Genomic DNA, 15860 nt, shown 5'->3' on the forward strand with positions numbered 1-15860 from the left:
TGTACTTAATGAGATTTTTCTTGGAGTTTTATTTATAGAAGAGAGATTTTTTTATTTTCTTCATTGAAATCTTAGTATGCAAAACTTTAGCCAATAAAACCAAATATGCAATACAAGTACAGTTATTTTTTCTGTGATGAACATTTAGTTTTTATCCATTAACAGGGCCTAACAGGGCTTTATACAGTGAACACTGCTGAAGATGAGAATGGATACTCAAAGAGGAAGGAAAAGGAGTTCATAATAGATACAAACAAATTAACTGGGCCAAGAAAAGAAAATTTACCATGGAAAGAGAAAAGATATTAAGGAGATCAGTTAAGTGAAGTAATGCGGAGAAAGGCCTAGAACACCTAGATGATAGGAAAAAAACTCTTAAGAACAGAGTAACAGAGAAATACTGGGATTATAAAAAAAAAGTCATGATTTTCTAAAGGCTAAAAGTAATACACAATAAAGGTCACAAGGGGAGTATAAATCTAAGCTTGAGTAAAGGTGTTTTACTCTAAGGTGTTAAGCTGTTTTATTGCCTGCAACAAAGTCCTTTCAGTAATACACACTGAAGGAAAAATTATACAGGTTGAAAATGACACACTCTTACAAACTCACACATCTGAAATGAAACTTTTAAACTGTTTTCATAGTTTTGAGGTCTAAGTGATAAACAAAACTGAAGATATTTAAAAGATACAATTTAACAAATTTTGATCTATGAATATACCTATGAAACCAAACATCACAACTACAGTAAGGTATATATTGTACATACTCATCATCCCCCAAAAGTATCCTTGTTCTCCTTAATGATCCATCCCTCCTTTACTTCATCCCAGGCAACCACTGAATTGTTTCCTGTCTATGATGACAGATTAGTGTGCATTTTCTAAAATTTTATCTCCCTCCCTCTATCATATACACACTCTGTTTTCTGTGTGGCTTCTTTCAATCAGCATGATTATTCTGAGATTCATTTATTTTGTTGCATGTATCAATAGTTTTTTTTCCTTTTTATCCATTCTATGGGTGTACCACAATTTGTTTATCCATTCACTTGCTGATGGACTGTTTCCAGCTTTTGGTTATAACAAATGAAGCTGCCATGATCATCTGTTTATGTCTCTGTTCGGAAATACACTTTTATTTCTCTGGAAGTAAACACTCAGGAGTGGAATGGGTCATTAGTAGATACAGGATTAACATTTTTAAGACACTGTTGAAGTGTTTTCCAAAGCGTTCCAGCTTATTTCCAATCCTCACCAACTCTGAGTAAAGCTAGTCTTTTTAATTTCAATCATTCTGACGGGTATGCAGTAATACATTGTGGTTGTAATTTGTATAAAATAAAAGTTTCAAAAGAAATTTTTAAATCGTCATTCGGACATATAAAATACAGCAAGATAGAAAAAATAAAGATAATACTGACAAAACAATTTTTAAAACCTTCAAATACAAAATGTTTTTCACAATAAAAGTGCCAGGCAAAATATACCCATATGTGATTATTTACCCCTGCTTCGTGTCCTGCTCCTGCTTCTAGTCCTGCTTCTATCCCTATCTCTGTCACGAAGCCTCTCTTTACTCCAACTTCGACTCCGACTCCTGCTGTAACTGCGACTTCGCCCTCGTCTTCTGTTGTACCGGTCTCTGTATGAATCTCTTCGAGGAGGGTTTCGATCATAATCTCTTTTGCGAGAACGATCATCTTTTTTCCTCTCATCACGACTTCTAAAGAAATATATGAACTTTTTTATTGAAAATATTCAAGTGGATACAGGAAAAACTCTAATCAAATGCAAAAGTTCTGGTTTATTCTTGTAACATCATGATTCTTTATTCCATTTTACGAATACAAACATAGGAGACTCAGAAAACTGAAAAACTTAACATGATCTGCTTAAGCACTCTAAAAGCCCTTCACAGTACCCATCCGCACCCCCCCACCAAAAAAAAACCCAACTCTTTCAAAGTCTTAATCATATACACACAGGCATCTATCCATACGTCCTATAGTATATTCTGTCTTGCACAGTCTCATAATTATAGGAAAGTATCACAGGCACTGCACTCTAAATGCTTTTGAAGCTTTAATGGGAAAAATAATTTATTCATTCTAAAGGAAAGCTTTGGGTAAAAAAGGTCTCAGAGTAAGACTTCACTGGAATTGAAGTTAGGAATAAAAATAGTAACAATAACTAACATATGCCAAGCACTGTTCTAAACCTCACTTTCAGTACCTTCAAATCTCACCTAGTTATTCTTGATAGAAAAGGATCGAGTTACTACTTTCCCACACTAATAAATCAGTAGATAATACTTGCCCCTATGTAAAGGAAAATCAAGTCTAAATATTCATATAAAGAAAAGCAATGTCTAAAAATTAAACATGGTTCAAAGAATCAATCACCTATTTTCTCTATATCGGGAGCTTGACTGAGGAGGACTGTGATTTAGCCTTCTAGAAAACTTCTTCTCTCGCTCTTCCTCCTTTGTGATCTGATAAACAAAGAAAAAAGTATATAAGTTTAATAAAAGTTATTCCTTGCCATGTTACTGCTTCAATGACTTAGCTGGTATTAAAATATACGGGAAAGATTGAAGGCCAAAGGAGAAGTGGGTGGCAGCTGATGAGATGGTTGGGTAGCATCTCTGACTCAATGGACATTCACTTCAGTTCAGTTGCTCAGTCATGTCTGACTCTTTGTGGCCCCATGAACCACAGCACACCAGGCCTCCCTGTCCATCACCAACTCCCAGAGTCCACCCAAACCCATGTCCATTGTGTTGGTGATGCCATCCAATCATCTCATCCTCTGTCGTTCCCTTCTCCTCCTGCCCTGAACCTTTCCCAGCATCAGGGTCTTTTCAAATGAATCAGCTCTCCGCATCAGGTGGCCAAAGTATTGGAATTTCAGCTTCAACATCAGTCCTTCCAATGAACACCCAGGACTGATCTCCTTTAGGATGGACTGGTTGGATCTCCTTGCAGTCCAAGGGACTTTCAAGAGTCTTCTCCAACACCACAGTCCAAAAGCATCAATTCTTCTGTGCTTTCTTTATAGTCCAACTCTCACATCCATACATGACTACTGGAAAAACCATAGCCTTGACTAGACATGAATTTGATCAAACCCTAGGAGATAGTGAAGTACAGAGAAGCCTAGCGTGCTGCAGTCCATGGGGTCACAAAGAGTCAGACATGACTTAGCGACTGAACAACAACAACAAAATACAAGAGCAATATAGTCTTCTTCTGAAAGCATTCAAACAAAATAAATTTCTCTTCTAAGTACAATTAACAATAAAAGGCTTGCTGAAAGTTAAAGTGAATGGTAAAGAAATTCATAAATGTTTATCTTAGTTAACAGTAGTGACAAAAACGTTTTAAGCAAGTGTCCTCACTTTACAGGCTTCCCAGGTGGCACTAGTGGTAAAGAATCCACCTGCCAATACAGGAGACAAAAGAGATGCAGGTCTGATCCCTGAGCTCGGAAGATCTCCTGGAGGAGGGCATGGCAACCCACTCCAGTATTTTTGCCTGGAGAATCCCGTGGACAGAGGAGCCTGGCAGACTAAGGTCTACAGGGTCACAAAGTGTCAGACATGACTGAAGCGACTAAGCACACACACATATCCTAATTTTAACATAATTACTAGAAAGCCAATTTTATTCCTTCTCATGAATTTGGTCTGGCACCAAACACATCAGGGGTTTTAAAGGAGAATGCAATAGAATTAACCAAGTCACAGAGAAAGAAAATGCTTGAGAAAATAATACATGTGAAAACAGTTCTCTAGTTTCTCCTAGCAGTATGACAGCTATATAGTCCTCTTCCTACAACCCATATTATACAATTAATAGAAAGCAGTCCTTAAACACATTCCCATGATCAGTGCTGCTTTCCCTACACCAGTTTTCCATGCTGCCCAAAAAAACTGGTTCCACAGGACATTAAGAGATGTTATTAGAGACAAAAGGATTTATTTAGAGGATAAACAAATTGAGAAAGTATTAAACATGAGCCTCTATAAATATGATAAGGCTCAAGATTTTTAATAAAAACCCTAAGATATTCTGATGCAGATAAGTCTACAAGATAGCATAAAAACAAATAAATAAATGTAATAGCATAAACATGTCCAGGTTTATGCCAGTTGTTTCAGCATCCCTTTGGGTAAAAGCCTCTCACTGTCAAGTACCCCTGAATGAGAAAGTAACTGAAATCCTATCAACAGACCAAACTCTGAGAAACAATGCTTAAAAGCCTTCTTATAACAATTTGCTTTTTTTTTTCTTTCTTTAAGTACTTTGTTCAACTCTTCCTATCCATTTCAACCCTCCACTTGGAAAATAAAACAAACCAAAACCTCCTGTTGCACTTTTCCCTTCTATTTGCTTCCATGCACTCTTGTAAGTAATCTATGTTGACAGATAGCCATATTCTATGGTACTTGCCCAACTGGGAATTTTTAAAACATCCACAGCATTTAAAACACAGACTGCCATCCTGACATTTCAGTTCTGAAAGACGAGGGATAAATATCCTTCACAACTGGTCAAAACAACTATGGTGAAATATTATTATACCAACAGATGTAAGACTAAGGCTTCAACATTAATTCATCAATGGGTAAAATTTAAATGAATTATTGTATATCTCTATGTTGCATAAGCAGTTGCCAAGACAATACCCACTATCCCATTTTTCCTCACTAATGTTCTAGAACCCCTGTACTATTAGGTACAAAGCATGAAGTTATAATAATTTCTGGTCTTCCCCAGCGGATAAAAGTAATGGGGGTGTTTTATGTATGTGTGTGAGAAACTACATATATGTACATGTGTGTAAATGCATTCAGACACAGAGATAAAAATACATTTGAGAATTATTACATAATACACAGCAAATATATTACTACATAATAAATATATATTATTTATATAATCTGGACAAAAAAACAGGGTATCAGGTGAAAGAACCAAAGGTCACGATTAAACCACATCACCCACCACTTAACATCAACAATAATTGCAGCTATCGTTTACTGAGAACCTACTTTGAGCCACATACTCTGCCAAGTGTTCACAGACCTTATTTCACTATTCCTCACAATAACCCTATAATATTTCCATTTCACAGCTGAGTAAAGGTTGGAAAAGTAGTATTTTCAAGGTCACAAAACAGTGGCCGGGAAAGGCAAAAATTTAACCAAGATTTGTTTAACCTAAAACTAGACTAACCATGGACATATTATATTATAGCTTGTCAACAATTATTTTTAAAATTACAATCTTTAACATCAAACTAAGGAAATCTGAATTAGTATATGATTATTATACAAGAGTGGTAAACTTGTACAAAAGGTAAAAACTTCAAAAATTCTTAAAGCATAAGTTATTTCTATTGCCCTGTGAAGGCCCTTTTATTTGACTACCTTAAAAATAGTCCCTTGCAAAATGCATGTAAGGCAAAAACAAGCAGATCTACTAACAACTGGGTTATTTTCCTAGAACACAGATAGTAGGAGCCCATACCTGTAAGATGCTAGGCACAAAAGAGTTCAAAGCACACCTGAGACTGTTATCTTTGAAAGGGCTGCTGGAGACTTCCCTAATGGCGCAGTGGATAAGAATTCGCCTGCTACTGCAGGGAATATGCGTTTGATCCCTGGTGCAGGAAGATTCCACATGCTGCAAAGCAGCTAAGCCCACGCGCCACAACTACTGAGCTTGAGCTCTAGAGCCCAAGATTGACAACTACTGAGCCTGTGTGCCACAACTACTGAAGCCCACACGCTTAGGGCCTGGGCTCTGCAACGAGAAGCCACCACAATGAGAAGCCTGTGTACCGCAACCAAGAGTAGCCTGTGCTTGTCGCAACTAAAGAAAGCCCCTGTAAGGCAACAAAACACCCAGCGTGGCCAAAGAAATAAACGGAAAGGGCTGCTGACAAGGGAAGCCCTTGGGTGACATCTGCAACTATGACTTCTGGAAAGTTCCCATCATTCCCTAATAATAACAGTTCACTATGCCTGAACTGCAGATGGTGACTGCAGCCATGAAATTAAAAGATGCTTGCTCCTTGGCAGAAAAGCTATGACCAACCTAGACAGCATATTAAAAAGCAGAGATATTACTTTGCCAACAAAGGTCCATCTAGTCAAAGCTATGGTCTTTCCAGTCATCATGTATGGATATGAAGAGTTGGACTATAAAGAAAACTGAGCACCAAAGAATTGATGCTTTTGAACTGTAGTGTTGGAGAAGACTCTTGAGAGTCCCTTGGACTACAAGGAGATCCATCCAGTCCATCCTAAAGGAAATCAGTCCTGAATATTTCTTGGAAGGACTGATGCTGAAGCTGAAACTCCTATACTTTGGCCGCCTGATGCAAAGAACTGATTCATTTGAAAAGACCCTGATGCTAGGAAAGATTGAAGGTGGGAGGAGAAGGGGACGAGAGGATGAGATGGTTGGATGGTATCACTGACTCAAAGGACATGAGTTTGAGTAAGCTCCGGAGTTGGTGATGGACAGGGAAGCCTAGTGTGCTGCAGTCCATGGGATCACAAAGAGTCAGATACAATTGAGCGACTGAACTGGATTGATGCCTGAACGGTCTGGATAAACAACGGTCTGGATAAACAACGTGGATTGTGCTAAACATCTGCTTTCCTCTTCAGAGTTTGGAAGTTTCGTAAATCCTAGGCTGAAGGTGGCCATGTAAGCAGTCCTAAATAAAAACCCTGGGCACTGTGTCTCTAAGGAGCTTTCCTGGTTCACACATGTTGTCACTACACATTAAGTGCATCCTATTTGACTCCACTGGAAGAAACCTCTGCAAATTTGTTCCTAACCCAGACTTTGCATGATACACTTTTTTCCCTTTGTAGATTTTGCTTTATATCCTTTCACTGTAAGATATAGCCATGACAATGACTATATTCTGAGTCTGTTAATCAAACCTGGAGGTGGTCCTGAGGACTCCAACACAGGTACAAAAAATAAAACTCAATTTAACTACTCCAAATATGTTTTTAAAGAACACAAAAGTTTAACACAAATTCTTACCTCTTCTTTTTTTATATCTTTTTCCTGGTGCTGAAAAAATTCTACCTTTAAGCTTCCTGATGATGGCTGCTCTGGAGGAGGTAGATAACTCTTTGTATTCACAGCATCAAAAAGTTTTTCCACAAATATCTGTGTCTCTAACAATAAAACAAAACCAGCACAGATTAACAGATTTCCTAATTATTCTCCACTTCTTCACATCAGACTTCAGTATGATGAAATATATCTTGATTTTTACAAATCTAAAACTTATACTAAGACCAACAGCTTCCCAACCAGTGTGCTATGGTACAAGTCCCATAGTAATACGGATTCAGTCAATTCTCAGGATGCTGAGGACTAGAATGAATGACCGGAGCCTGTGGGTCAGTCACCACCAGCCATCACTAGTCTCCATGTACCCTGCCTAGGGTGCCAAACAGAAATATTATCATTACCTAGTTCCCGGCAAAGTGAAAAAAGTTGAGAAGCACTGTGCTAGACAAAATCAGTAGTAGGTTCCTAAACAGTACTATCTTTCAGTCATTTTCTTAATCTTTTAAGGAAAAATAGCAGCATTCTTTAAGAATGAGCACAGGATGTTAACAGAAAAAAAAAAAGATTTCCATTATAAATAAGCCATGAATAAAACCACTAATTATACTGTCTGTTCAACTTCATTACAGTTACAGCCTGTCTCTTACCAAACTCCTTTAACACTCTCTGAATCTTAAGTTATCAAAGCAATATTTTGAAAGCAAAGATCTTACCTTTTTGAAGAAATACATCCAGCTGATCAATACATAATGCCTTTAACTCTTTTTCACTTTTGTCTTTCTTTACCAAAGCGAGAACATACTTTGCCAGGGCTGATGGATCTGCATCACAGCTGAAGAAAAGAGCAATGTTGAAGGAAATTTAGCCATAAACAACTGCATACTCTATAAGTTCCAATTACAAACTAAGTCAGCATGATAGTTAAACAAGTTAATATATGTAAGCATCATCTAATTCACAGAAAGCAATGATGAACTAGAAGTTTTTCTCCCTCATATTAATATATTTTACACATTACATATAGTCATCATTCAGTATCCTACCAAACATACACTAATACATGTACTAAAGATTCAGAAAGTTCTATTATTTAAAAAAAAAAAAAGAAGTTACAACAAATTATGGACAATACCAAAATGTCAAAAACTAATAAGCAATGTGGTACCAATAAAAATACCAAGAGGCTATTCTCTTCCAAACAAGGTAAATAACTGTCAAACAATATCTGGAAAAGAGGACAATAAAGGGAAACTTGAAAACATACCACACAATATATACTTTTAATGAAACAAAAGAAAGTTTATAAACAGACCCAAATACATATAGAAATACAGATTTTATAAAGATGATATCCAAATCAAGGAGGAAGAGATGAACTACAAAATAAATGACACTGAGAAAACTTGGCAGTTATTTTTCTAAAAAATTAAGTTGGACCCATAATTTATTCCATATACCACAGTAAAAACATGAAACCATTACAAGTATTAGAAGAAAACAAGAAAAAGTTTTACAACTCTGGAGTAATGAACACTTTCTGAATTGCATTGCAAAAGGGTAGTTTGATTATATTAATACAAATAAAAGCAAAAACTTAGGAGTGTAAAGAAGCCTTAAATGAAATACTAAACAGAAAAACAATAAACGAGTAAAAATACAACCTCATCCATCCATAAGAGAAATTCAAACTTAAACTATATTGAAGTATCATTTTTCTGTTACAAAGTTAAGAAAATCTAAATATATGAAAATATATCCTAGAGGCAAGACTAAGGGGAAAACAACCCGTTTTCATACATTATGGCTGCTGAGAGGAACTCAGTAGATACTCGAGTACGGCATATCAAGGTTACAAATACAACTGACCCAGCAATTCTATTTCAGTGAATAAACTTTACAGATATACTTACATGTTCAAAATGACTTGTGTACAAGGTATTCAGTGTCACACTGATTATAAAATAAAAAATCTGCAACTGTCCATTTACAGAGGACTGGAAAAAGAAAATATACTAAGTCTACACAAGGGAATGGCATACAACAAAAGGACAAAAAAGAATGGGGGAGTTTTCATGTCATGGAGAAACCTATCAATTTGTTACATTTAAAAAGCGAGATAGAAAAAATCTGTATAGTATATTACCATGTGTGGGGAGAAAAGGAGATTATACATTTGGATTATATGTCTGAATAATGGAGTATGTATAAGTATAAACTATGCTTGCCCGTTGATTGGGATGGAGAGTAGGAAGTTAGTGAAAATGAAACAGGGTCAGGAGGGAAAGTTTCTGATGCCCAAACCATGCCCATCGAATTTTTAAAAAGCAGATAACTGTTTTTCAACTAAGCTAAAGTTGTTACGTATTTAATTCACGATCATTTTCCAAGTTAGGGTGAATAAAATCATAGCAACAGCTAATAAGCACTAACATTTACCGAACCCTTATTTGAGCCATGAACTATGTTCCATACTTTACACTCTGTATTTAGCTCTCATTTTACTGATGAAACAGAGGCTCAGAAAAAAACTAGGCAAACTACTTCAGACTACATGTTAGTAACAGAACCAAGATTTAAACCTGAACTTCTTACTCTAAAGTCCACTCTCTCAACACTACAGCCCCCAACTGCATTGTTTCTTATAGCGATCTACCCAGAAACCAGACCTCCAATTTACTTACTGCTACAAACTTCTAGTTACAGCCACCAATTTACTTTTTAGCCATCCTAGCAAAAAGCCCCTACAATGCCTCCCTACACACTTAGCTGCTGTCCAAGGCATAGTTCCTCTAATTTATTCCCTCCTGTGCTCTTTCCCTGAGTCCATTATTTCGATAAACCTCTGAATTCCTCAGCCCCATTTGCCTTTCTACTATTTTTCTATGCCACCAACTTACCAAAAACCCATCTCAGAACCCACTCCACCCCCAGGTTAGATTTCACTTCCTAGCTTGGGTTAATTTCATGCCAGCAACATAAACAATGTTCAGTAAATTGTATTTTCAAAGGACAGATGACACAAAAAGACTTACCAATCATGGCTTAAAAAAAAAAGACAAATACATTAGGGAATTACAGTGGGGAGAGATAGTGACTACAAACGAGGGGGAGAGGTAGGATAACTTAGTTCATTTGAGGAAAAACATGATACATTAGAAAAGACCCTGATGCTGGGAAAGACTGAAGGCAGGAGAAGGGGACGACAGAGGATGAGATGGCTGGATGGCATCACTGACTCAACAGACATGAGTTTGAGCAAGCTCCGGGAGATGGTGAAAGACAGGGAAGGATTTTAGCCTGGCGTGCTAAAATCCATGGGGTCACAAAGAGTCGGATCCAACTAAGTGAATGAACAACACAACGATACATGACATCCTTCAATTTATTTTTATTGCTCTTTATTGTTAGCAATCTTAACTCTAACAATAATAAACACAAAATATAATTCCACAAGTTCTACTAAAAGTTCAAATACTAAGAGTATTAATAAGGAACCTATATACATTAAAGTTAGAAAACTATAATACATATACCAAAAAGTCTTAATTCCTATACATACCTGGAATGTAACAGTTCTACAGAAGTATAGCAGTAACACATCACTGAATCAAAAAGCACATCTTAAAGACAGTGAACAACTCTGGGTGCACAGTAGTAACACTTACGGAAAATCTGACTGCAAGTGAATCAACAGGTCTAATACAACCATCTGCAATTTTGCTTCATTTATTTTATAAAAGCTGTACAAGTCTGATACAGTATCAGAATTGAGAACTGCTCTATTAAGGAACCAGTACATTTATGATATGCTGTGAAGACTCCCTACAGTACATGGCTCTGGTGACTGTCCAAACTTTTCAGTCTTCCCTTCAAAAGGCAGAGCCAAATTCCCTACCCTTTGGAGAGTAGGCTCAATTTAGTGCCTTGCTTCTAAACAATCAGAACATGGCAGAAGTGACAGTGTCTGACTTCTGAGGTCAGACATCATCTAGGTCATAAAAGACACAATGGCATACTCTTTGTTCTTTTTCTGGAATCATTTATTCTACAGAAATCAGCTGCTATGCTTCAAGGATACTCAAGCAGGTATGGAGAGTACCATGTGGCTATGAAATGAGGACCCCCCAGGGTGGACTGAGGTCTCTCGCCAGTAGCCACATGTTAATGAACATGGAAGCCGATTCTACAGCCCCAGTGGAACCTTGAAAAGACTGCAGCACTGACCAACAACTTGAGCACAATCTCACGAGAGACTACATAGCTAACCTGCTCCAAATTTCTGACCCACAGGAATGACACATGTCATGAGATGATCGTCTGCTGTGCTACTAAGCTAAGTTTAGGTTATCTGTTAGTAATCCCAAATTCACTTTTCTCATAGATCTATTTCCATTTATTCACAAAGACTTGAAGTGGATTACAACCTAAATAGAAAGAAAAAAAATTCATTTCAATGGTACATGAGATTTTTAAGCACTTTCTCTTTGAAATTTAATATACTTATTTGAACCAACCATTTAAAAAATGCAGACAAAATGACTTGTGGTAAGTTAGCTTTTTCATGTTTACCATAATGAGCATGAAAGTACTTAAATCTGTGATGAAATAAGCATGAAGAAATGGGACAATAACCTCACGCTGTACCTACAGACACACTTATACTGGCAATCTGGTAACTGCACGAGAGACCATGAAATGATACTTATTCATGTTGCTGCTGCTGCTGCTAAGTCACTTCAGTTGTGTCCGACTCTGTGCGACCCCATGGACGGCAGCCCACCAGGCTTCATGTTAGGTAACGTGAATAAGCACCATCAACTAAACCTTAACCTAACGAGGCATCAAGCTAAACACACTTTAGTTTACCAGAAATTACTGTGGTAAAATATATATATATATTATACTATCACTATCTTATACTGTTTTATTGCAACTGCTGTTAATGAACAAATTCAGAGTCTCTACACTGAGTCCAATGCTATAATCTGACTATTGGTTTGATAGCTGTGGCGAATTTTTAGTTTAATAATGACCTTTCTAATAACTGTCACTTCACATTTCTCTTAGCCAAACATCAAATCTATTCCATTTCCTCCATTATTTTTTAAACAGGACACTATTAAGTGAATTAAAATGTTAGCAGTGAAAACTGTGGAGAAAGATTTTTTAGATTATAGTCTAGACTACAGTTTTATAAAACAGCAAGATAGAATTCCTGAATTTTTGCTCAAAATCTTTTATTAGAAGCAATTCAAATCAAATCAAGATCTAAGAAGTCACAACAATCATAATGAATCAACAACCATACAAAAAAAATGCAAAATACTTAAAACGGTCTGAAAGGCAGATTACTTTTTAAAATGTTAAGACTGCAAATTACATAGTAGAAGTAAGGTTTACAATTTCACATTTAACAGCAAAACAGGAAATATGTATTTGGGAGGTAATTTTTCTTAAGTCCTATAGGAAGCCATTTCATATTTATTTCAACACTTTTAAAAACAAAAGAAGGTGTGTACTTACAAATTACAGCTAAGTAAAAAATAATCTGAACACAGAAGTTTAATATACCAGAATGTCATGGGTCAGGGACAAAAGGCAAACAATGTGCTCTTGTTACTATTTGTCTTAATTAAAAGTACCACTGCTACTTCATCTGAGCATAGAGCAATAATAACCTACTATGCAAAATTAATGAAGTAAAAATATTTAAATTATGAATCAAAAGAAAACTATATTCTGATAGTAACGGGTAAGTTATTTTTAAAAACTGTGTCCATGGTAAGCAAAGACTGTTCATGAGGTACTTTACCAGTTGCTGCTACTGACAATAGGTTTGTGATTTGAATGACACTATATCTTGTCAGAGCCAGTCTACCCTCTGCTATACTACCAGTATTCTGGAAGCATGTGAAAGAAAAGTGGGGCTAAAATCGTTCAGATTAGGGAAAGACAAAAAAAGAATCACATTTTGAAAATGTTAAGGACAAAGCAATAATACTGAAACAGTGATAAAATTCATTTCTACTTAGAAACAGGCTGAATTTCCATGAAGTTTCGTAAGTACTTCTAAGACCAGCAAAAACATAATCTGCCAATAAAGTATAATTCTGACCACAGAGCGCTCCAACTTCAATCTTCTGTGTGTCTGCTGTGGGGAAGGAGTCAGGGAGGGGCGAAGGGGAGGGCAGCACGTAAAACACAAAACAAGAAACTACAAAACAGCACTGAGGAGTGGGAGATGAAAGGGAGCAACCGTGTACTTTAACTGATAAAAGCCAAATGAGATAACGTGTGAAATGAAGGAAAACAGATCATCAAGATGGGATGACACCAACTGAGAACTGAGACCTCGAGAGGAACAGTGTCGCTCTCCGTGCAGCAGGGAGTGCCACTGCTTCCCCCACTTCTAGGTGCCGCGTTTTGTAAGTGTATAAACAAACCCAAGCATTCTTAGAAACTGACCAGAATGGAAATGTGTATCATCATCAGATAGCTTGCTAGAGATTCTTGGCCTGGAAAACTGAAATGTCAGAGTGAACTTGGTAGGTTTTCAAATAATTGAAGGGCTATCACAAAGAAGGAGGATCACCTTTATTCAATACATCCTCCATGGGATATAATTAGAACCAGTAAGTGGAAGCAAGAGATTCTGGTTTAAAATAGAGACGGAATTTTTTAATAATCAAAGGCCTCCCAAAGGCTGAATAAACTGCCTGTAAGAAAGTGAATTCTCTATCATTAGAAAGGTTTCAAGCCTAAGTTCAACAGCCCCTGGCAGACAAGCACTAAATTAATTAGATAGTAAATCCCTCACAAACCTCAAAGAGTGTAATCCTTAGGTTTAATTTGTTCATGGGGTATTGTGTAGATATATAAAAAGATAATACAGCATTCTTTTCAAATCTATAAAAATGAGTAGCAACTTTATACTACACTATAGATAAAATATAAACTATATAGTTTCATCAAAAATATATCAAAATCCAAAAATACAACTTCTTACTCATATATGTAGCCTCTGCATCTAAAACAGTAACTAAGACAATACTGAAAGAAAGAGAAAAAGAGAATACACGTACAAATTTCACTAGATTATTAGCTCACTTGTCAGGGCCCTTTCTTTTCCATTTTTATAAAGTTCTGAGAATAAAACTTTAGTTTATTGATTATCTTCTAACAGCATATTCACCTTTCAAAAATATTTAATAAGCACCTAAAATGTCAGGTACTATTCTAGAATCCTGGGGATACAAATTTGAAAACCATAAAGTTCCTATCCTTACAGAATTTATTTCACTGGAGATGAAGGGAGCAGACAGACCATACATACATACAAACAAGGCATTCTCAAGTAGACAAGAGTTCTGAAGAGAAAAAATGCAAGGTAAGGGAATACAGGGCTTCCCTGCTAGCTCAGAGGTAAAGAATCCACCTGCCAATGCAGGAAAAGGATATGGCAACCCATTTCAGTATTTCAGCCTGGAAAATCCTATGGACAGAGGGGCCTGGCAGCATAGTCCATGGGGTCCCAAAGAGTCAGACATGACTTAGTGACTAAACAACAATAAGGGAATAAAGTACAGAAAAGGAGTGAAGGGGGAAAAGAGAAAGAAAAGGGAAGGAGAAGGAATGAATGAGTAGATCCTAGGTAAGATTATCAGGGAAGGGTATTTAAACACGGATCTGAAGTTAGATAGGGAACAGAACATAGTACAAGCAAGCTTTTTTGGCTTTCTAGAAAAAAATCCTTCTTCTAGAAAAAAGAAGGAACCCAACAGGAAAGACCTCAGGTGGGAATCTACTTGACACACAGGGGACAGGAGTCCAGTAGGATGGAGCAAAGTGAGCATTCACAAACATTTGGATCTCTCACTTTTGTAAGGATTTAAAATTAACATCGGACCACTATGAAGTCATTCAAATCAATGATTTTAAAGGCATAAAAACAAAACTTTAGCAATCTCTGAATACACTCTGTTAAGGATATAAATAATAATAATGCCCCTGAAAAGCATGGGGTGAACATCTAAGAGGCTCATTCTCCTCCAGCTGTATCTGGGCAGGGGACTAAATACATCTGGGCATGTACTAAATAAGCTGGAAAAGCCAAAGCAATGCAAAAGATCACATTTTTAATAAAATCTCAAAAGAACTTTATTTTCTTAAGAAAGACTTCAAAAAACACGAATCAACAGTCACTTTGCTATATAGCAGGGACTGGCACAGCACACAACACTGTAAATCAACTATACATTTTTAAAAAAGAACCCAAATATAAAGGCTCTAATTAATCCTATCATCATCATATTAGCTTTTATTTTGTAATTAATACTTTCGAAATAGTAATGAGACAGTAAAGTGAAAAAATACTGTACTGCAGTACAATATTTCAAAGAGTAGTTGGTTTCGTTTTCTTCAAGTTTCTTGGAGGCTTTAGAAATTCAGTGGAAGATAACTGATGAAATGTAACCCAAGCTTCCATTTTCAGTAATCTTGAGAAGGAGGAACTGGAGGTGGCAGTGGGAATTAAAAATTAAATTTAAATATGTTAACTCAGTAACTTTAGAACACGGATATACACCCACGTCTGTTCCTACCAAATTTTCACTTTATATTCAAGAAAAATATCTAATTTGCATCAAAGTCATGCAACTATATTCTGTACTTCAAATTACTCTTTTAAAAACCCAAATTCCACTGCAACAGACTATGTACATTGAAAAATTCGATTACCATAGTTTATTATACAGCT

General features: G+C 36.4%; 1 protein-coding gene across 19 annotated transcripts in view; it reads right to left on the minus strand.

The window, feature by feature from the left end:
* Window positions 1–15860, minus strand: part of RBM26 (RNA binding motif protein 26) — an 83102-nt gene that overhangs the window by 48108 nt on the left and 19134 nt on the right. For all 19 annotated transcript variants that reach the window (XM_059892293.1, XM_059892287.1, XM_059892292.1 and 16 more), the window contains exons 2-5: window positions 7819–7937; window positions 7070–7206; window positions 2405–2493; window positions 1508–1725 (exon numbers count right to left, since the gene is read on the minus strand). In XM_059892293.1, coding sequence (XP_059748276.1) covers window positions 1508–1725; window positions 2405–2493; window positions 7070–7206; window positions 7819–7937 — 563 coding nt within the window. The remainder of the gene's footprint in view (window positions 1–1507; window positions 1726–2404; window positions 2494–7069; window positions 7207–7818; window positions 7938–15860) is intronic.

This window comes from Bos taurus, chromosome 12, assembly GCF_002263795.3.
Source record: "Bos taurus isolate L1 Dominette 01449 registration number 42190680 breed Hereford chromosome 12, ARS-UCD2.0, whole genome shotgun sequence".
In the NCBI taxonomy this organism is placed as follows: domain Eukaryota; kingdom Metazoa; phylum Chordata; class Mammalia; order Artiodactyla; family Bovidae; genus Bos; species Bos taurus.